The 23,579-nt window shown below is 40.9% G+C and overlaps 1 protein-coding gene across 3 annotated transcripts in view; it reads left to right on the top strand.

The window, feature by feature from the left end:
- The first annotated feature begins 10,215 nt into the window (after positions 1 to 10,215).
- The window catches only part of ralgapa2 (Ral GTPase activating protein catalytic subunit alpha 2), a 105,538-nt gene continuing 92,174 nt past the window's right edge, over positions 10,216 to 23,579 (top strand). For 2 of the 3 annotated variants that reach the window (XM_030081732.1, XM_030081733.1), the window contains exon 1: positions 10,450 to 10,644. In XM_030081732.1, coding sequence (XP_029937592.1) covers positions 10,539 to 10,644 — 106 coding nt within the window. In that variant the 5' untranslated portion in view covers positions 10,450 to 10,538. Of the gene's footprint in view, positions 10,421 to 10,449; positions 10,645 to 23,579 lie in introns of those variants that run through there. The other variant, XM_030081730.1, reaches the window with a different exon arrangement.

Genomic DNA, 23,579 nt, shown 5'->3' with positions numbered 1-23,579 from the left:
CATCAATGAACATCAAAGATGAATGAGCCCAGGCTGACAGCTTTGTTTTGACTCCGATACCCACAAAGCCCCGCTCAATATCATCCTGGGCCTGCTCCTCTGGGCTGCCCTAACAGGTGCGACCCCTCTTCTCAATGCACCGTTTGACAAGACCACGGATAGGCAGGGGTAGCGGAGGGCTTTGGTCCACATCCGCCTTAATCCATCCTACCATAAAAACACTTTGAAAAACAAACGTTTGTTTGGCCAAAGTCAAAGCCCTGGAGCCTGGGGCTCATCCGTCTGTCTGCCCAGGCTTTCTCCCCTTTATTCCTGGCCCTTTTGTCAGGGCTTCAACTCTTCCCTGCTCATTTGGACAGGACATTAAACGAGGCCTGAGAGGATCTGATTTCTAGCCATTTCCCACAAGAGGAATACATACAGTTACAACAGCCAATTGTTTGGATTATGATAACAGTGCCTAGAGGAGAGCAAAGAGAGTGGAAAAAAGAGAGGAAAAGTCCAACAACCTCACAGACCAAAACATTTTGTAAAAGGAGAACAACAAGCATCATAGGAAGATGCAGAAGAGGATCAAACCTGATTATCATTCGAGTTATTCTTTAGATGGGAGGCATTTTAAGCCGGTTAATTTCCGAGCACCCTTTTCTGCTGTGAGGACTGTGCATTTTCTGCCAGTGATAGGCTCCTGCTACTTCATGGGGAGATTAGAGCTCCTCCACTCAGGGATATAGAAAGGCCTTCAGCCTGGCAGGGAGAGAGAGAGGCAGAGAGAGCCAGTGTTGAGCATTTTAATCTAGAGTCACAGAGATAAGATGCAATGGCAGATCAATATGTGCTCTATGGCGGCAGCTCCCTGAGACCTTGTCTCCCTGTCTGTGTACTGAGGAGCCTTTACCCTGTGTGCCCCATGGCTTCATTTCTCCATAGACCAGCTATCTGCAGTCACTGTCTTTCACCAGCACACCTGGGTATGTTTAACCCCAGACACCGCGCAAAACAGGCAGTGAATATCTAAATAGGATCACCTGTGAAATTTACTATGATAAATCTCTCCAGGAATCACCCAGTTTGAATATTTGATATCACATCTGTCCCTGGCTACCTCAGGGGGCGAGACAGGTATGATAAGGGATATTCACTGGAGTGATTAGATAAAAGAATGCAAAATTCTTGTTTGATTGTGGGAGATGCATAGCAGCGGTATTTGCACTCTGCCACGTCTGTGTGACTGAAGTAACGTGTATAGGCAGCATTCAGGATGTCATTTCTATTTAATTTGCTCTCCTTTGCATCACTACGGCATTCCATCATTCCAGTATCATCAGATGCACTGTCGACGTTGAGGCCTAATAAAAAGATAAAATGAAAATTCTTCTGTGCTTTTGAGAAGGTTTGCTGTGAAAAGTGAGACACCTTGAACTCCTTTAATTTTCAGCCAGATAAACTGCTCCCACAGCATGCCATTATGTTTTAAGCAGACACAAAACTCTCATTCACATACACTCATAGAGACATCGTTAGCACACACAAGTGGGTTATGACTTCTCTCTTTCATGTTGATATTTCAGCAGTCTTTCAATGCAGCCCACATCCTCCTGTGTTTACCCCCGTCCTTCACATTTCAGCATCCTGCTTCCCATGATGCTTTTGACATGACTGTGTCCAGAACAGAAACAAATCATTAGAGGAAAAATGCAAGGTATTGTCTTGTTTTTATTTATTTATTTATTTTCCTCACCCTGGGCAACAGTTCAGATACAGCGAAGGCTCTGAGCCAACTCATCCCTGACAATCCTTAGCAAAGCACTGCAAAATAGAGTAGTGAACAAAATACACATTTGCGAGCACAATACATTTTCCTGTAGAAGACAACTGCACTGCCTTGGGTAAGGGTGGTGGGTGCATGTTTATGTGTGTACGTGTGAGTGTGTGTCTATCTGCGTGCACGGACGTGTGCACGTGTTTGTATGTGTTTGTATGTGTGTTGTGTGACAGCAGACCTCACTGAGGAGGACTGGCAATCACTCCATTCAGCATCTGCTGCCACACAGCTCATATTGTCAGTCCCCAGTTTAAAGAAACCTTGAGCGGCTTCAAAGATCTTTTCAAAGCCTTAATCCTAATAGGTCGCGGTTTGTTCTGTCACATCAAAAGGGGGAGAGAGGGAGGTAGGGGGAATAATGTGTCGGGGGCTGGCAGAGATTCTTAAGGGCGGAAGATTGGCAGAGGATTTGCAGTGCGGGGAGGACTGAAATCTGAAATATCGGCCACAGAATGCCTGCTGTAATAGATATGAAATAGGTCTTCTCAACAGCATGAAAGGCTGACATTTCCAGAAAGTTTGTCATGAGAAGGCCCTTTTATTCCCCCTCGTCTATCTGCGTTTGTACTGCCACCTTGTCCATAGTGGAAATTCGCAAGTGTCACTCTAACAGGTTATAGAACAGGATTGGACATTTTAGATTTTTTTCCCCCCACCTCTTCCCTTTTCATTGAATGTTTAGAATTTCCAGTGAGAGACCAATTGAGTCAGAGCCATTTCAGAAAACTGCCTTCTGCATTGGCACTCAAGTTAAAAATCCACATTCAGCACTTGTTTCCTGACCCCGTGTTATAGCCAACTGAGTGAAACCTCACTCTTGTAAAGAGGCTCTTTACTATTCTACGGCATTTAACATAAAGCCAGGAGTATGCTGTATAAAATCTTATTACATGTACATATGTATCAAAAATACCATTTGAACAATTTGAGAGATAAGAATGCTTACTTGATAAGCATATATAGTGCCCTCAATCTGAAATGCCTCTGTGACATGGATGATAAAGTCCAAATCAAGTCTGCCAAAGCATATAGTGGGTGTGAGATGTGCTAGACCACGAGTGTCACTTGTGTGTTTACTCCTCACCTCTCTGACACTTTATCAGCTCTGAAGGTGTCTCTCATGCATTTCACCTGATCGACTCAACAGACAAAGAGATCCAACGAGATCCAGCCTGTTTTTCAACAAGGGCACAAGTGTCCAGCTAATTAGGCGCTCATGGGAAACCGAGCATTGATTTCCTGTCAATGTGTCTCCCCCAAAAGGAAACAACGCTGTTTGTCTTTGCAATGAAGCATTGTGTGCCGTGGATAAAAGCAATAAAACAGATTAGAAGTGTGCAACAAATGACAAACAAACCTGAACACACATACCTTAGCCCCTGTGGGAACCCACATATAATGATACTGTTTAATTGTATGTGATTTTTTTAAAGACATAGGTAGGGTATGAATAGTGGGCAGTAAACAAAGTTTTACTGGGGATGGAAATGGACTGAGTTGCCTGACAAAAACATATCTTTTCAGCCCAGTAAAAGTGGCGCGAAATCCCTCTTGTGCTTGTTATTTCACACCCCTGTGGCTACAACTAGGGCCGATGGTAGCACGGTAAACAAACAAATATGTGAATTCGCACAAACACACACATACACACACAGTATACTGACGAGAGGGGATTTTAGCGGAGAACTTACTAATGATCTCACATTTCCAGTATCCTCACTCCCGCACCCAGAATCTGGGAACATGTTTGCAACTTGTTCCAGTGCTTCCTTGCATTAGCAATATGGCAAATTATATTTCCAACGAGACCAAATATGTTTCCTGTCCTGCAAAACAACTTGCACAGCCTCAGTGGCCAAATTACAGCACAAGGATAAATAATGGCCCAATATATATTATATAATTATGAAATAGTGTATCACCTAACCCCAGTACTTTTAGAAAACACGGCTTTGCCGAACACACAGAGTACTATTATGTATAAATAATGGTTTCAGTATCATGTAGGACACTGTGCCAACCACCTGCTGATACAAAAACACACAGGTAGAGCCAGGCCGGGTGGCAGAGGGCACTTGGCCACTGTAGACACAGGCATTCATTCTGCCAGCAAACTAATCAGTGGAAGGGATGAACTCCAAGCTTATCTGAAGGGGTCGTGGATGTAGGTGGAGGAGGCAGGAGGCAGGAGTGGGAGAGCAGGGATGTTTTGCGCAGCTGCAGCAGGGTGACACACGACCCAGAGTGGGAAAACACAGAAATCTCTGAGAAGTCTTGGAGGTTGGAAGAGCACAACCCTTGAAAAGGTGAGGGAAGCTTTGCTGCCAGCCGCCCACACGTTATCTGAACTGGACATGTCAGACTCAGATGCTGACACCTTCAACTCAACGATATCATGAATGCCAGGTTCACTTACCATGCAATGGATATCTGACAGCCACATGGCAAACTGTATTATTGATGAAGGGTGTGAGTGGGTTTACATTCTGTGGCAAGAGCAGCGCAAACCACAAATGTCACATAATTGCTGGAGTCAGACAAAGAAATATTTGAAAAATCATATTTAACATGGAGCAAATTTAAAAATGATAGTGGTGGTAAACACCTTGAATCCCATGTTTGGTGCTTACAGGAGCATGTTTAAGTATTGCATTGTCTTTCAAGCACTACCTTGTTTAAAACTACAATCCATTTCACCAGATAAATGTCTGTCTTTGAAATGCAAGGCCACAGATTGAACAATTTGTCTTTAAATTCAAGAGTGTTCTTTTGCCTCTGCACAGTGAGGCGTCGTTGAATGGAAGCATTATTTCAGCTCCTTAACCGATCGACACTGGAAACCATTCTGTATCAGCCTTAAGAGATACAAGACTCTTATTCAGCAGCTAATTTTACATCTTAACAGAATCCAATTAAAAGCATGGGCATTTCAATTAAATGTCCCCCTCGCTTGTCGCTACAGTGTCAGACCACAAGTTAAATTGGAATCAGATTACAGCGAGAAGACTGGAGAACTATTTTTCAGCATAACATGGATCATCCATTCCCAGACAGAGACCCCTGTCAGGCATACTGCAAAAAAATACCCTTTCTTAGCCAACATTACTGATTTAATTCTCCCTCCTTATTAATTTCACAGCAGATTACCTGAGGAGATACAATATGCTGTCAGCACAGAGTTTTAATTAAGTATGGGGTATGATGCCATGAGTACTTTATGTGAAACTCCTGCCTTATAATGCTCTTGTTTTAATTACTCCGGAGTGCCCCCTCATTAACCTCTATGGAGATGTGCTCCAAACTACAGTGTGCATTACAAACACTAGACTCACAAATTACTCATATCCATGTGATGAGCTTTATTTATTTTTTTGTTGCAAAAATTAGTAAAATGATATCCCGATGAAGAATTTATATTAAAAATAGATAGTCTGTACTTGTGTTTTTCTGGGGAAATGCAAAAACAAGAGGTATAAAAAGAATGTGCCACAAAATTATACATTTTGACCTTTGAACTTGTTAATTGAGAGATAACCTTGGTGGTTATGGGCACTGTGACGACCCCTGGTGGGAGCTGCAATCTCAGGTTACACTCTGACTCACCATGTGCCCTGTTCACAGAAGCTCCTGCCTCACAAAAATATAATTTCAGTGATGGCATCAGGCTTTCAAGTGTGTAAGTTTTAACAATGGGCTACTATTGCATTAATTTAAATAAATATATTCATTAAAATTTAATGTGACCATTAGTATTATTATTGTAGTGTATTGCCTTCTATAAACACATAATCAGAAATGCTAAAAATGAAAAAAGGGCAAAATCCTAATGATAAACTGTTTATGTATAGAATGCCAATATATGCTGTATATTATTGCTTTTTTCAAGGGGAGACAAAAGTCTTGGTCACTATTTAGAAAATGTGCGCAGGGAAAATTGAGCAGTTTTTATTTACATGTACATGTATATATATTCACATGCTCCTATTTACTTGAAACAGATTTTCTAATTGTTGACTGAGGATTTTGTCTTTAAAAAATTATAGGGCAAAGGCATTGGCATATATGATGAAACTTAAAATCAAAACAGTCATATACTGTTATTAGTTTGTGATCCTTGTTGTGCCCTGTATGTGCTCAGGTTTTTCTTTGCATATGAGCTCCATCCCATCCCATCTCATTGCTCCATAGCTCATCTGTCTCAAGCAGCTGTGGGTGGTCTCGTAGCCGGAGGAGCTTCTTGCCTACCACAAACCCTGTAGACATTTCCCTCTGATCCTTTTCATCCTGAAGTTTCTGAATGGTCCAATATGGATTTCAAAAAAAAAAAAAAAAAAAAAAATGCCCCGAGAGTGGGCTCCTATTCACAATATGTGGATGGATAACTGTGCCACCGTCCACCCCAACACCTTAATGTGGTTTAATAGGATACATTAGCTTTTAATGGCACTTAATTGTACAAAAAGGAAATCCATAACCACACAAGGAGAAAAGTCAAGTATTTCCAAGCTCTTTATAAGAACAATTTAGAGCAGACAAGTGCTTTTCAAACCTTGGATTGGATTCAGTCCGACAGCCTGACCATGAAAAGGGTGGTCTGCATTTGTGAGGCTACAGTGCCACCATTTGGCCACGATGCCTTCATTTCACAGTCAGGGCCTGGCAATTGGCAATTCTAGGCCTGTATGGAAAAGAATAAATTATGTTGGTTTATACTCTGGAAACCCCATTTTGAAATAAATGATCCCATTCAAAAATAATGCCACAGTTGGCACCATAATTGTCCAAGTCTGTGCTGAACAATCTTTGAGAAAGCAGCGTAAGGCTCTGCAAGCAGACTATAAAGTTAAATCGTCTTAGTCTACAGTATATCATTTGAAAAACATGCTGGACCCAAAACACCTCCAGGTGCAGGATTAGAGAATGAGGAAAACATTCAGTCCCATAGTTATTGCTGATAGATTATCGTAGGTCCATGCCATCTTAGATAATGAGCAATAACCTGCACTTCAAGAACAGGGGAGGTTTGCCAAGACAGAATGGTGATTACAGTCAATTAAGACTGATGACAAAGCACCAACAATAACCCTTGGTGTCTTTGTGTGTGTGTGTGTGTGTGTGTGTGTGTGTGTGTGTGTGTGTGTGTGTGTGTGTGTGTGTGTGTGTGTGCGTGTGTGTGCAAGCTTGTGTTTTATTCATGCATCCTTCCAAACTACCCTGTTTTGTGTAATCAACATCTGTTGTGACAGGCAACCTCCCCCTTTCTCAGAATGGGCCACTTCAGATAATGAGTGTCATACCAAACTGCAGGGCAAAGGCTGATTTTACTCCTCTTTTACTCCTCCTCTTTGGCCTCCGCTCTCGCTACCCTCTGTTCCCACTTCTGTCATTCAAGATGTCCATTGTGAAGGACCTTGAGAAAGCGAGAGAAACGGTCTTACAACTTGTCGTGCACAATATGTGGGGGTGGCAGAGCGGTTGAAACAGAACGCATAGAGCCTCCTCTTATTTAATAAGTGTACAGACTTCTCCACTGTCAACTCTTAACTTCTGTCCATCTCAGGAATGCAATATAGGTATACCTTTAGGAATTGCTTTTTCCACGCAGATTGCTGTTATATGAACCTTTTCCTACTTTTATTCATTCAGTCAGGCAGGGCCATGTATTGCATTTATGTAGTTTTGATGTCTCAGATTGTACCCACAAAGCTGGGTCAAAAAATTTCTTTCCTTGCTTTGATGCACAACCTTTTCAAACCGTGCTCAGCATGCATGCAGACATTTATATGTACTTTGGTTTGTTTGTTTGTTTGTTTGTTTTCATTGAAAACAAACTGAAACACTCATATTTTTGTAACTTGAAATTTATGTATTCACCTCAAATTGTAATATCTGTGATTTAGGCGCCACCTCCTGGTGTATTTGGTCATCTTTGGCTCACAGGGTGCTGTAACTACAACAAACAGCCAAAATGTATTTTACCAAATAGTAGGTAGGTTTACAAGCAATGTTTATTAGTAGAGGTGACTTAGTCTATCACTGAGTCTGAGAAAATTTCTAAGTTAGAAACTTGAACTTCATATTAACACTACAGTAAAGGCTATGTTCTCAAGGAGATGTCTCAGATGTGTGCCTCAAATAAATAAAATAATTTTCCCAGCTTAGCCTCAAAATTAATTGCTTCCTAAATAAGACAGATAGGTTCAGACGAGTGAAAGTAGGAGATTGCATTGAATGCCAATTTATTGGGGCTGATTAATGAATGCATCCAATTTCTTTAAACTTAAGATTTGTGTCAGAACATTAACACTTTTTTCTCATTTCCATGATGGAATCCACACTCTGTACAGCCACGTAGAACAATTTATTTTGAGAATCCATTAAAGTCATCAGCAAACTGAACGCTGTTCAATTTAGCATAATCTAAAGTTTACTTGAACGGCAGGAGACCACTCCTGTTGAAATTTTTCAGTGTTCACTCATGAAAGGCTCCGTTTTACAGCCCTGAAAAGCAGGAGCTTGAACACGCAGTGAAGCTGATGGCCTTTTTCCTTCCATGTGTCATCATGGTGGAGTTTTGAATATCAACAAGCATAGACCTTTTTAACAGGGGTAAAGGTTATCCATTCATAAATGTATTCTAGCAATGGGTGCATCTAGCCAGCAGTGTTTTGCCCTTGTAAGGATTAGTGAGGAGACAGGCAGTATTTGTAACAAAGGCTTAGTTGCAACATGTCTAGTTTTTCCAAGCTGCAGCACAGCAGGCTTAAAGGTAGGCTAGACAGTACACAGTGTAGGCATGGGCATAGTTATCAATTTTCATGACTCTGAGAACAAAGTAGTATATTTTCCATACTACTATACTACCATATTTTACACATGAACACAATGCAAAACACTTTTAGTCACTAAAGTCTGTCATGACATATGTCACAATGCAAGCTAATTTGGAGTCATCAGTCCAATATTGATAGCTGTGCAATAAATAAATAGTAAAGGGTTATTGAAGTTTGTTACATTGTTTTCAGTTTGTAGTCTACTGAGTATCCTTGTTTCAATTGCTCAACCTAACTCTGGGCTGCCTGCTGCATAGGGTCAGTTCTTGGAGTGACAAACATTAAACATTATAAAATTAAAAATCCAGCCTATGTATAAAAAGAGCTTGTGGTCTTCTTTTCCTCATCTTGTGCACATAAGCATGCCATGCCTCCAAAATACATTTGGTAGAAAGATGTGCATCAGTGCAATTAAAAAAGTATCGTGTTCAAAACAGCTGATTGTGGTTACTCTGTCCTCCACATGCAAGCAAGTGGCATTTAATGCACAAAGTCTTGGTTTGCTTTATAACACATATATGATCAGATTTTCTGCTTGAAAACACACCTCACTTCTTAAAAAGTTCCTTATTTCTTGATTGAACCCCTTAATTTCATGTAGGCTACTTGAAGACATACCACTTTACAAAATTAAGGTAGCTATTTCAGGAGTATTTCAATTTTTGTTTTAATTAAGGGGTAATCAGTGTTTCCTACCTTAATGTAGCATTTCAAGTCTGAAATACTATCTAAAAAAAAAAAAAAATGTGTTTACTGAAAATGTTGTCTTCCATCCTAAACTACTGTGCAATTATTTTGGTAAGGATAGTTCAGGACTAACTCGGGCATTATAAGATTAAAAGTAAAAAGTACCTAATTAAGGTAAAGCCATGCAGGAATTAATCACTCTTCATTTACTATTACTTTTAGGAATTAAGGAAAAAAAGATATATACAAAATAAATAAATATATAAATAAATAGTTAGTTGTCTGGATCAGTTACAAGCAAAAGTTGTTAAGTTGATATGATGCAATTGTTATTGAAGCTACTCTCAATATTAGGAAACCTAACTCAGTTGAGGTTAGTTAAGTTCATCGGTTACATGATCAGATTCTGGTTATCTAGCTATGTTTTCTTTACACATCTGACCTGCTAAAATACCACAGCCAGGATAGAATTAATCATTTCAAGTTTCCAACACTTACCCCGTATATTTCCCTATTTTTCTTTGTTTGTCTTTTGTCAATCACATGCCTGGCCTAGTGTTGATAAAAAGCCTCCTCTTTTTAGATTTAGACTGTAGGTCTCTTTCTTTTCACTGAGGATGAGTGAAGAATAAAAAGAAAGATATCTACACAGAGGAGTTAAATTACTATGGGGAAACTGGGAATAAGCCAAGATTCAGGTTCATGTCCACTGCTGCAGTATTTCGACTATGTCCGAACAGCAGAGGGCGCTTGGGAGTCGCTGTTGGTCCTAGGCTCCAGCCTCATTCAGTCAAACCTGCTGTAATCCCTATAGGTGAGGCTCCAGGAAGAGGCCAGCTGTCGGCCTCAAGTATGTGCCCACATCTTATACTGTGCAGTTTAACCTACCCCAGTCTCTTAAGAGTCAACTTAAGTGAATATAAGTTCATGGGATATACCCAGCAGTAGTCATGCACAGTAGCTGCTACCTTATAAACAAGGAGGCGTACTCACATAACCTGACCACTCCTCTCAGTCAGACTGCTTCCGTGTTTACACACCCACCGAAAACAGGAGGAGACTAGCGGCTGCGGACGTATGTTTACCGAGCAAGCATAGAGTGGTGGTGAGGAAAGTGACACTGTCACACGGCAGGCTCGGTGTATGGTCAAAGAGAGATAATTTCTGTTCCGACGATTGTATTTTACAGCGGAATGTTCACTCGAAGGGGTCATGGAGATGTCAAGAAATCTACACAGAAAGTTCTGGACCCAAAGAAGGATGTATTTACCCGGCTGAAACACCTCCGGTCACTGTTAGGTGAGTGAAATGTCACCGGGCTTTTGATGCAGCATCGCCGAGACTAAGCTAGTCGAGCTAGCTAGCTGGCATCAGCTTCCAGCTAATGTCAATGCGTTAGCTGGCTGGGTGACTGGCTGTCACTGCGGTGCCCTTAGCAGGCTAGCCGGCCAGGTAACGTTAAGTCACCGCGTAGCAGACGTTAGCTTTCCCATTTGCAACGTTTGCCATAGATAATTTGTGCTGAGTGTGTGCTGTGAACGTACAAACAATACATAACAATTCACACTGGGAGAGCGTGGTTGCTAGCTAACGCGAGCTAACCTAGCCACCCGATGTTAGCTAACATTAATTTTGCCTTGCCAGGACATCACTAGCTCTCAAGTAGTTTCCTCAAACCCACTGGATTTACCTAGCTCTGGACACTCTTGGCAGCATTAATAATGTTTCTGCATCAAACTGGCTAGCCTTAACGTTGCCTGCAGGGAGGTTTTACTTCTTGTTAGCTTGTTGGTTTGGCTGCTGTCAAGTTACTCTACCCAGTAGAACTGAGGGAGTATATATTTAGCTAACTTAACCAACACCAACTAGCCAACACCAATGTTGACTTGCAGTGTAGTTGACATGCTCTGCCCAATTCACTAGATAGGAAGTAACTGTGATTTATGAAACTGTAAAAGTCTTGTGTAACTGTGGGTCCAGACCTTGCTTCACTAATCATAAGAGCTGCACATCTGCTGTGAAACTGTCTGCTCTGTACTGCACACTGAGGTTTTTGTAATACAGATTGGAAGCTATTCCCGGTTTACTTAGTAGGGTGACCAGGATCTGCTTTAATCAGCCATCCCATGATGAGTCAGTTGAGTGGATTTCTTTGTGCGTAGAATGCCCAGAAGTCTGCTTTGCAAAACTTTCCTCCCTGTTATGGATGGCATGCAGATGGCATCCAAATGAGATACCATCAGTCTTTTTGATTTTGCACTTACTGAACCTGAGCCCTCATGTTAATGCACTCACATTAATGCACTGAAGCCAGAAACAAAATGCAGACATTTGCTTATGATGCTGTAGCAGAACAGTTTTTCAGTGGGGCACCAAATAAGATTTTTTTTGATACATCACACTGGTATGCTACTCATGCTATTAAAACATAACCCTTAAAAGATCAAACTGCCTTTGTTGACTATTAACATGCATCTTAAATTATGAAACGGGTAAGTTAGATGTTGGTCTAACATCTGCTGTCTTGTACAGGTATAGTTCTTTAAACTTGTTGCATTTTGATTTTCTTGAGCTTGGTAGTACTTTATTTACAGCAGCCTGTCTTTTTTTTTTTTTTTTTTTTTAATTGACTTACTGCACAAAATCTTGAAGCTCCAATTATCTTAAGCCAGACTGAGGTCTTATCGCCCTCAGCTTCTCTGATGGCCCTTGTCAAGACAGCAAGCGCATGTAACAAAATTCAATTCAACTTTAACTTCACATGAAATCTCTCTTTCATACAGTCATGCATGCATACATTCATATAGTTGTGTCTTACACAGCAGAAGTTGTAGTTAACACACAGGCAGTCTACTACTGCATCTTTCTGCTGTCATAGCACAGCTTCAATGTCAAACTAGTACAAGCAAGCAGAAAGTCAATACAGGGCTGCAGCGGTGTGTTTTTCCCCAGTGTTTTTCTTGCCCTTATGTGCAGTTAAAGATAAGGCTGTTCTGTTTGTCCAGCAGCTGATAGTAAGGCCTGAATGTTACTGTCCCCCCATCTACTTCCCTCATTTCACAGTGCTTTCAGTCAGGGAAGGATTTCCTCCTGGTGCTGCTGGTTCCTGTGTGGACAGGAAGGCGTGATGAGAGATGAGGTGCTGTGGACAACTCAAAGTAGCAGGAGTGCAGGGGGCCTCTTTTTATTGCTCACAGTTGCTTATGTGCTTGTAAATCATCCCACATGTAAAATTACAGTGGGTTTCTCAATAACAGCCACCAGTGTGAGCTTTGGCTGTATTCTAAGGTAAGATGACGGTTTAGATGTTAAAGTTCCATGCCGGCCTTATTTTGACTTCTCATCAACAGCCATGATCTGTCTGTCTTATCCATCTGTCACAAATATTGGTTGCGTAAGTAGAAAATACTGTTGCATTGAATAACTTCTGCAGGTCAGCCACCTTATCGAAAAAGTCGATATTGTGATATTTACGCATATTCAAAAATCTGTTGATCTCCAAGTCAGTCATAATGTGTAGAAATAGATGTGTTTCTCCTTGCCACTAGAAACATGGGCTTTTCTTTTCTGAATGCATCGCATACTGTTGGCTAGTTGATTTGTGTACAACACACTGAACTGACCGTAAACTGGCAGTCGTATGTTGAAAACTGTGATAAAAAAAAATGCACAAGGAAATAGTAACTGTTAATGGCTCATTTAGCTCTTCATAGGCCGCTGAAGTCCATCGGCCTTTTCATTAGATTAGGCTCATATAATTTGTGTGCAGTGTATCAGTGTCTTGATGTCTCTATGGCTTTTGTCAGGGCCAGAAATTTGTTAAGCCAGATTGTAGTATCAGTGGTGCTGTACTTGAAAGGGCAATCTGTGGTCTAGGCTATTTCCAGAGTGGCCCTGTGTTGGTTTTCTGCTCACTGAGCAGATCTGTGGGATAGAGTGAGAAAGCTGCTGCATGTTAATTTGCTGGTCATGCCTGGCTGAATTTGGCTGAGGCTGTTAATTACAGGAGCCCAGCAGACCACCTGATCACTCACTGCTTCTCTCACTGGAGGCACAATTGGCTATTACTGAGACTCTTTCCTACTCAGACTCATTCTCATGCTCTGTTCAGACTCATTCTGCATTCACTATTGCATCCTACTGCTCTAGTAACTCCAAAATAGGCCTGAAGGTGATGGCCAAAATATGAGCATCAATGTTAGGTTATGCAGAGCACTCTTTATTTTAGGGGATAACAATTAATCCTTGAAGGACAAATATGTCATTTCACTTGGCCCCCTTCACAAAGAGGTCAGAGGTCAAGGTCAGTTAGCAGCCCTGGAGCTGGTGGGGACTGAAGGACATTCTAGCTGGGTGCATACTTTCCCTTCACAGTGGCTTGAACTTGGGCCTCACAGTTGACAGACAGTCTCCCTAATTATCACAACACCAAATCGACTGAAAAGAATTATTGTAGCCTAAATAACAAGTATGAATTGTTTTTATTTTCATTTGGTCTTCTTCAAGTACTGTAAACACACTGCTCAACTTCAGACTGCTGGTGACATGCAAGGGAACAAAAGTAAATATGTGTAAGTGTTTTTAGTGATAACAGGAGTGTTGTGCCTGTTTGTTTGTGGGTGTATGAGTTAAGTGATAGAAGCCAAAGGGAGATTTTTTAAAAGCTTGCACTATAGTAGTCTTTGAAAAATTGAAAGATAGAAAGTGATTGCGTCTCCTTACTTTCCTCTATGTGTGAGTTCTGAGTGATGCTGGAGTCAGGGTCAACCAGAAGGGTTGCTGTTATGAGAGGAAATCATGAGGTGAAGTATCAGAGGAAACAATGAGCACCACATTGGAAACACTCTCAAGAAAGTCCTCTGCCTGGATGATGTAAAGGCTGAGATCTCTCGACTTTAGATTCTCCCCTTTTGTAAAGCATTCTGGATAGAGCTGTGAATAAATTCAGCCTGTTGTCATCTTTTATTCCACATTGTGTGGGCTTGCTGTTGACACTTTTTTTTTTTTTTATCAAGTGCATTACAGTGTAGCTACAATAGTAAACAGTCATGGACAGAGATCAATTCATATTTCTGCTCCTGTCTCATAACATCATTAAAACCTGTTCCCCGTTATTGCTGCTGCCCCACAGTTTTAATATGGAAGTTAGCCCATATGAATGTACATTTGATTTCCATTAGGGATCATGATTTTTTTATTTATTTATTTATTTATTTTTTATGGACATTTATGTCTGTTTTTCACAGTTTGAGGAGTATTCACATTACAGTACTCCAGAGGCTAATTTGACAAGCATGTTAGTCATTCAAGCTGCTCAGCTGTGCTTTTTTTTTTATACAGTGTTAATATTTAAAAACAAAAAATTGATTTCTTCCTATTGACAGAAACACAGCAGGAGATGATTATCATAACTCCTTCAAGAAAAAAAAAGTTTCTGTTGAGGTAAAGGAAAAACTCACATGAAGTTGGGGGAATATCATGTTTGATTGTTCCTATTACTATTTTGCATATGTTGAGCAAAAAAAAAAATACATAGGCCTACTTATCACTGGAGAGATGTGTATTAGGCCTACCACTGACATGGTGCCTAAATTAACCACTTAACCTCTGGTTGTTTTTGTAAGCTGTTTAGTGGCTGTCACTAGAACATGGTAGTTGTGCTGGGCAACACACAGGTGTGAATGTGTATTACTGTATGCGTCTGCATAAAGTGTAATGGAAAAGAACATGTTCAGTAAATTTCCCTTGCATGATTACAGGGTACAAATTGACTTTTGCCTTTACTGTGTTATTAATAAGGGCAGTGATGCTGGTAACAGCTATTGAATAGGTTTGTGTGCTGTTGAGGTTAGGTGACACTAGACAGCTATTAGCACGTCTGCGTCTAGTGTAGCCTATTGCAATGACAGCTTCTGTCATTATGGTCCTGGCAGTATGCATATTACCTTCTAGCATTAACATGTCTGCAGTAGACTGCAAGGCTGAAAAGGAGGCAGGAAGCAAAGTGCACAGAAAGAGAAAAGATTTATCCCAGGTCGACCCAAACCAATCATTGTTCTTGAGGCTGAGCAGTTCCTAACATTTGAATTTTCAATTAAAGCTAGCGTTGCATGATTTGCCTATTCTGGAGTAATTGGATAGTCATTCCTGAAAAACCCTGCATCACAGTAGTAAATAACCATGAACATGAACACAAAACGGTGGCTTTGAAATCTTCCATGTTTACTGTTCTGCTGTCATCAGTTGCACACAGAATGATCAAATACCTCTTCTATTTGCATAAAGTTTTATGTTCTTGGGATGCAGTTGAAACACAAACACTCAAGAGCTTAGGACTCTGGCTTTGCCCCTGAAACTCTCCTCCAGGAGCATGACCAGGAACTTGACCTGGAACTTACTATACTATGGCTTGTCTGTAAGTCTCACAGTGGTATAGGCCCAAAGTACATCTCTTTCTTTCTTTCATGAGAGAAGGTGTCTAGAAATCTCAGGTTATGTGGGGCCGGTCTATTAACTGTTGCTGGAATTAAAACAAAGCAAACATTTAGCTGTTCCAGAGGAGCCAAGTTTTGCCCCGACGTGAACTAGTTTGTGATCTTGGCTATAAAGCCTTTTTATGTTCTTCACTGCCGTTTCTTAAAGGCATAGTTTACCCATTTTGGAAAAATTGACATTTTATATACCCTCTAAGTGGTATGTAAGGGCAATAGTGATGCTGTCCTCTTCTCACCATTCTTGCTATGCTACATACTAGCTAGATGGCTCAGTTGCTGCCTCCTGCCATTCAGTCTATATACCCCTTGTAGCCTTTTTATAAAAGTAACTAACCAAATACACTCAAAGTAGGTGAAACAGCAGTTTTACAAGTGTCTTTGTCTGGTAAATAAATGCACATATGATTACTGATTGCACAAGCATGATATTTTTGCTCAGATTTATGATTCTGCTTTGGCTGTGTTTCCAATGTGTTGGGCTGTCTCAAATAAACAGAATATAAAACTTCGGGTTTGTGTCCTGAACCTTCAAAATAAAAGACGAGATTGACATGTCCAGAAAGACTGTCTTATACCAGTTCATTCGTCACAAGCCTCACACTTTTTACGAAGCTACCTACTACAGGCCTAACAAGAGTTTTCTCTGCCTTTCACATTAGGCTTTTTTTTTTACATGGTCCCCAAATTCTCTAATAACTCTAAAACCTGAGTATAGATGCAGGGTTGTCAGTTGTTTAATTTATCCTCAAAGATGGACCAAGCAGAACAGATTTTTGCCCTCACATTGTTTTACGTTTAGCAGTATTGCTGTAGTTGCTGCTTTCCAACAAAAGACTGCATGATGCATTATGCCAACATGGAATATAAGTGTGGAACAGCATTTGTTTGTGTTTTCTCTGGTTCTTCCCATGGATGTTAGATGCCTGAGCATAAAGAGTGGTGGGAGAGAGCTGTTCTGAAAGAATTTACAGATGAATAGAGGGAAACCTTTCAGGTGTCACGAGGAGCATTCATGAAGTTATGCAGTAAACTAAGTGATGAAATGAGCTGTTACACAGTGACTGTGAATGCACCTCTGCTTCTAGAAATATGAGAAACCACTGCATGCCAGTTTCTGTATATACTCTCTTCGCATGCACATGTGAATGTGTAAAAGAAACTTTAAGAAATTTGAGAGTTTACATAGCCAAGTATTTAGCTTTCTCAAGCATAAATCTAGCTCTGTTAACTGGGTTTTATTTAGTATGCTTGCTGTTTGGCATTATTATTGTTTTCATACAAAGGAAAACTTGCAAATGGATTTTTGACCAGTTATGACACATGACATTGCCTAGGAGTCTTTCTCTATAATGCCCAGCCAGTTGTGTCCTCTCCTGTTGTGACTGTTGAGGTAGCACGGGTGTGGCTTCCTCTTACACAGTGGCAGTTCTGTTGATAATCATCTGTCAGTATAAAGAAGTCCTGTGCCATGATCTCTAGGCAATTAGCATTGCAAACTGTGTGCCATGATAAAACATAGCAGTTGGCTACCACACTTTTTGGTACCTTATCACCTTGCCTTATAGTGTCTGGTGGGTGTTGCCAGTTACAGTGGATATTTTAACAGTTGTTGGTAATGTGCAGTGACATACAGTGTAAAAGTATTTTGGTCAGATCTACCTCAAACACCTACACCATGCAGACCACTGAGGCTACAAATTGTTTGCAGACTACAGGTCATGGCAGACAAGTGCTGCATGGAAGTCAGGTGTTTATGACTGGTTAAAAATCACTGATGTGACTATCGTAGCCTGCAGGTTTATTTAATGGTAAACTTAACCTCATTTGTTAATTCATTCTTTTTCAACCCATTTACTCTTCACTGAGGATGACAGGGACTGGAGCCTATCCCAGCATTCTTTGGATGGAAGGCAGGGATGGGCAAGTCACTGCATTTCAGGGCTAGTAGCTGGTATTAGAAAAATATATGAGGAGTGTAACTACAGTACAGTTGTCCCTCGTTTATCGCGGGGGTTACGTTCTAAAAATAACCCGCAATAGGCGAAATCCGCGAAATAGTCAGCTTTATTTTTTTACAATTATTATAGATGTTTTAAGGCTGTAAAACCCCTCACTACACACTTTATACACTTTTTTCAGACAGGCATTAACATTTTCTCACTTTTCTCTCTTGTTTAAACACTCTCAAAGTTCAAACCTTCGTAGAAAAATAAGTCCAGTATTATAGAATGAATGCATTCTGTACTGTACAGGAGACACGGCACGGAGGAGATTGATTGACAATGGTTTACAGTCCCTTAGCCAATCAGGACACAGAATACAATGCGCAGTTTAAAAAAAAAAAAAAAAAAAAAAGGCATGCAAAATTGCACTAAAAAAAATCCATGAAACTGCGAGGCCGCGAAAGGTGAACCGCATTATAGCGAGGGACCACTGTATACTCAAGTATGGTCCCATTCCCCATATCTGTTTCCATTTATTTGAATCTGCCACTGTTTTATACCTATGGTATTTGTTTATTTAGCACTCCAAAAGGCCAGTTGAATCATCTATCATCAGTCTCCACACCCCCTCAAGAGAGTAAATTCTCTATTGGCTTAAGCTTTGAAGCAAATGGGAGTCAAACTTGTGACCTGCTCCTTTGAGGAGGTTGCTTTGGGCTTCTGTAAACACCTTATTTTATTTCTATATGTTTTTAATATATGTCTATGTTTTTTTTCTTACTTTTACTCAAAAGGATTTTTCAAGAAAACCTTTTGAAAACCGTCTGTTAGACTCTAGAGGTCAGTGATCTCTTGGGCTGACCTGAATACTTTGAAGCTTTGATCATTGCCATGGTAACTAATGGCAAAATCAGTATTTGAATACTTTTGTTTTTTCCTTTTTAACAACAGACATGAAGTTCACTGAGAAATGGACGAAAATGTTTCAGGGAGAGAAACATTGCTACGAGATCCAGATAATTTATGTGGGACTGCTGGAGACTTAAGCTCCAGAGACCTCTCAGCGAGTGTTCCTTGTATGGTCCGCCATAGCATGATAAACATACATAGCATCTCACAACCCCCTTCACAAGCAAAGCTTTGAATTTCATCAAATAATTGAATAATTGCTGCCAAAGCTTTGAAGCCCACAATAGGTATTTGGGACATCCCTAATGATGTCATACTCCTTGTTTGTCATTAGGCCTATATGCATTATATTCATGCCCTCGTGGTATTCTTGATATTTCGAAACAGAAAGAAATATTTGGCAATCTTCCAAAGAGGTTTTGGATCTCATCTCATTGCACAAGATCTCTTGGCCTTGTTTTGCCTGTTCAGTCTGTTAATATAGTCACATGTTTGGGAGTTTCCTTTAAACTGAAATTTGAAATATGGCAAAGTTCACAAGGTTTTGATCAGTGCTGAATGAAAGGCTGTTCGTTTTTGGCTGCTGGCCTGTTTGAGAACCAGAGAAAGGAAAAGACCAACGCTCTATGTGTTCTGCAGTGGATAATATCTGCGTGACTTTACACTCCACATGAAAGTCAAAAAAACCAGTTTGTCCAGTTAGGCTGGTTACCTGGACACAACACTGTTTGAGTCCTATTTGAACAGTAGCCAGTGTGTAGTTCATTATGGTACCTCCTCTAATCAAGAATTGATCTCAGAGTGGGATTACATTTTATTTTGCCTTTCAGCATGCCCAAACTCCCTCTAATCTGCTATGGTTTTCAGGTTTAAATCCTAAGGAAAATAAACACTCCACTATAGAGTGTCAGTAACGGATTGTTATGCAGATTTATTACAAAATCCATTAAAAAATGCTGCATTAATGCTGGGAATCTATACAACCCCGTCTTTAGCTCCCTGTAGACACTGTGGCTAAGCTTAGCTTGTGTTTATACCCTGCCTGGTAGCTGCTTGCAAGTGGTTAGGGTTAGGTCATGGATTTTAGGGCTGCCCAGAGAGAAAGAGTGGCAGTTTCCAGTTTAGCAGCTCGCCAGTGCAAAACTGCCAAGATAAGTGACTCTCTGATCTGTGAGCTCAGACTGGGATAAGGTCAGGGTTTGCCAGTGCTGCCATGACCAGTTCACACTGTGCTCTGCATGGACAGAGAGACCTCAATCTGTTACACAGCTAGTCACTGGCTGCAAGTTAAGAGCCATTCATGCAATATTTGATGCAGTGGCATCATAATGAAATTATGTGCACTAAAGCATTGTGATTGCAGAAATAGCCATTATCATAATGATTAAGTTTCTTGGATTTGTTTTTAGTGCAACTCTTGATTTTGCACTGAACCGTGAGTAATTATATGATGACAACTTGCAGTAACATTTATCCTGAGCATCACATTCCTTCTTCAAAGGCATTACAAGCCTGTTGACATTTCATTGCAAAGTGGTGTTATTTATTACAGATGAGCGCACCACATATAAATTGTATCTCGTGCTGTGCCTCGGTTAACTCGGAGGGAGCGATGATACTTGGCTCCATTGCTTCAGCCTGACAGTATGTTAATCATTCTCTGTGAATACACTGCTCAGAGAGGATGATGCATGACATGGCCAAGCCAGTTATTAATGTTCTTCTTCCTTGACTAGCTGGGGCAACTCTAAATCTGCCAGACCAGTCAGTGCTTATAGCAACGTTAGTCAGGACCCACATTTACACTATGCTGCGGACTGAAAGCATTATCAGTTCAACCAACCCATAAATCAGATGAGTCTCTTGTCAATGCTGATAGAGAGAGCTGAATGAATTGGCTCCAATCCACCCCCTGATAAGGGACACCAATTTGGCCCACCAAGTGATGTATTATGATTGACATCTCCAGACCAGCACAGCGTGGAGTCCATTCAGCAGTATTAGGAGCAGCTGTGTGTTATCAGGGCCTGGGAATAAGGCTCATATTGCCTACTTCCCAACTCTGTGAATTGCATCATGTGATAGACTCTCCCTCCTCAATCTCAGCCTGGCTGCGATGGATTTATTATTAACCTCCTTTCAATGTGGTCAAAAGTCAATCTCCTCACCCAGCCATGGAGAGCTGTTTGCTGCTGTTGTGAGTGATTTCTTGGAGAGGAAGAGAAGTGGTAGGGTCCTACATCATAATGTCTCAGAAAAATATAACTGTATAACAGTTATTGGTTCCAGCACCAGTTCTGTCCTGTCAAAATCTAAATAAGCAACAGAATGTCCTCTTCTGATGTCCATCTTGAAGTATTCATGACTGAGACACATTGACTGCAGTAGAACAGACAAGGTTGTCTAATGACATTCTCCCTCTCTGGCTTTGTCATTGCCTGTTTGCATGGATGCTTACACCATTCCTTTGGAGGGAGGGTCGCTCTCTGTCTTTTCATCTTCCTCTGGCCTGAGGCATTGACTCAAAAAATTAATTGTTTGTCAAAGAAAACACCTCTACTCTCTAAAATGAAATTATCCTACTCCTTCAGTCACTTTGATTTTGATTTCATCCACGGTGCATCCATCAGCTACCACATTAGCTGACACCCCCACGTCTCCTCAGCTCTGTGTTGGTGCCCTCCAGGCATCCCTCTGCTTGGTCCCTTAAAGAGCCCACTGTGTCTACTCTGAGCCCACTGCCAACGAAACACATCACTCTTTCTCCCCTAGCTCCCCTCTGCCAAGAATGTAGTGCACCTGCAATGCTAGCTAGCCTTCAGCTAATGCTAATGATTATGTGTCTGATCAAAGGCCTGATTAGGCTCTTTTTTTTTTTTGAGTATGACATGGCATATTAATGAATCTGCTTCAGGTGGTGTTAATGGTGCACATTTAAACTGCCCCATGGGGTTAAAGATTGTTTGACACACTTTTGGACAGTAAATGTGCGCTCTTATCGTCATGTGTTGTGTGCTGACTGAGTTTGAACAGGGAGCTGTGGGCAGAGTAGCCTGACGTCTGGTTTTGACTGTGTAAATATGCCATAGGCTTCAGCTGGCTGGTTGACCTTCACCCGTTCAGCTAACATGGTGGACAAGCCTAGCACACACGCACACCACTGTGTGGACCTCCCAGTGCTAGCAAGGCAAACCCAGTTTAAAGATAATTCATTAGATTAGAAGAGCAAGCAATGTAGATTATATGCCAATTATGATATATATGGCTGGGCAGTAATTCAACATTATCGTTAATTGTCTTTTATTAGAATCATTGTTATAATATGATGACTTAAGGAAATCAAGATACACAAAAACTGATGATAACAAGCACATTTTTATTTAAAAACTAAAATTAGGCATGATAAATAATCATTAAGGACATGAGAACCTGAGCATGCAAATAATTTGCCTGTCCATGCAAATTATTTGAAAACCTTCAACATCTCATCTGACATTGCCACTCATGGGTTGAACATTAATTTGATCATGTGACTTAACATGTGAGTCATATCATGTTTATTGATATTTGAAAAAAGAAGTCCTTATGAGTATTGCCCATGCCCAAAAGGCATTTGAATGCCAGTCAGCCCTAACCACCTTTTCACTTTTAGCCTCAGGGGTCAGAGTGAGACACAGGGAGAAAGCAACAGTGACGTAATGACATCTGACATATCAGGTGTCTATATTTAGCTGGTCAGAGGTCAGAAAATCATACCATTCGTATCTTAGACCCCTGTGGGATATTTTTCCAGAGGGAGCAATTCGTAGGGATGACAGAGCTGGCAATATCAACCTTTGCAGAACATGTTGAGAAGATGCCATATTTTTCTGCCCTCCTGAATATTTCATTATGACCATCAGCTCTGGCTGCAGGTTATTATTTTCCAGCTGGTTTTCCCGTGGGGGGGAAGGGAACATCTGCTCTTCCCTGACAGCTAACAGGAAACACATATTCTCCACATCACAATGGAGAACAACCTCATCCAAACCAAATCTGTCGTGGCTGTCTCTGGCCTGACTTTATTTATTTATTTATATTTCATTTTCAGTAGAGAAGATTGCAGGTCTCTAGCAGGACTCTATTAGATTAATACTGTCAGCAGTATTTAGGCCATACATTTTTATTCATTTATATTCTTTAGTCTGTTACCCATAAGACTGACTTGATGATTCCTCTGCAGCGTATTCAGCCTAGTTTAGGCAGCTCCTGGTTATTAGCTCAGTATTTTGTCTTATAGTCAATAAGAAGTGGATTACAGATTGACCAAGTGTAATTACTATTTGGAGCAACAACTGACCTCTGGTTTGTTCTCAGTCGCTGAACTTGCCCAGTTCTCTTACCAAAGCACCACTCTTCCTTTCCTTGTTTTCCAACACCTTCTGTCCCGCAAGAGATGCTATTGTGTGGGAATCAGAGCACCCAGTGTTAGCACACTCTTCACTTTCACAAATGGGTTTTTTGAAAACGAACACTAAGCTCAGCTCCCGTCATCAGTGTTAAGACACAAAGTTTTCTCTCATAACAGCACAGGGGGGATGACTGCCCTCCGCGGCTGCTGTGGCTGTGAATCAGCCAACCGTGTTTTCCCTCTCTTGGACATGAGACTTCCGCAGAGGGAGGGGTGTCGGTAGAGGAACACAGTTATCTTGTTGTGCTCAGAGGATACGGTGTCATCCGTTGCATTCCCAAAGCCTGCAGAACAGGTTCTTTCTCTGTCTGCATGCCGCTACCTGAGAAGTCAGAGAAGCCCATTGAGTGAAGGGTCCCACTGGATATAGCCCACTCACAATGCTGAGGGCCATTATACAACTGCATCCCTTCAGCCAGACACGTCCTTTGAAGGAGG

This window comes from Myripristis murdjan, chromosome 22, assembly GCF_902150065.1.
Source record: "Myripristis murdjan chromosome 22, fMyrMur1.1, whole genome shotgun sequence".
Classification (NCBI taxonomy): domain Eukaryota; kingdom Metazoa; phylum Chordata; class Actinopteri; order Holocentriformes; family Holocentridae; genus Myripristis; species Myripristis murdjan.
Note: the sequence above shows the minus strand (reverse complement) of the source record. Positions and strands in the feature narration are given on the sequence as shown.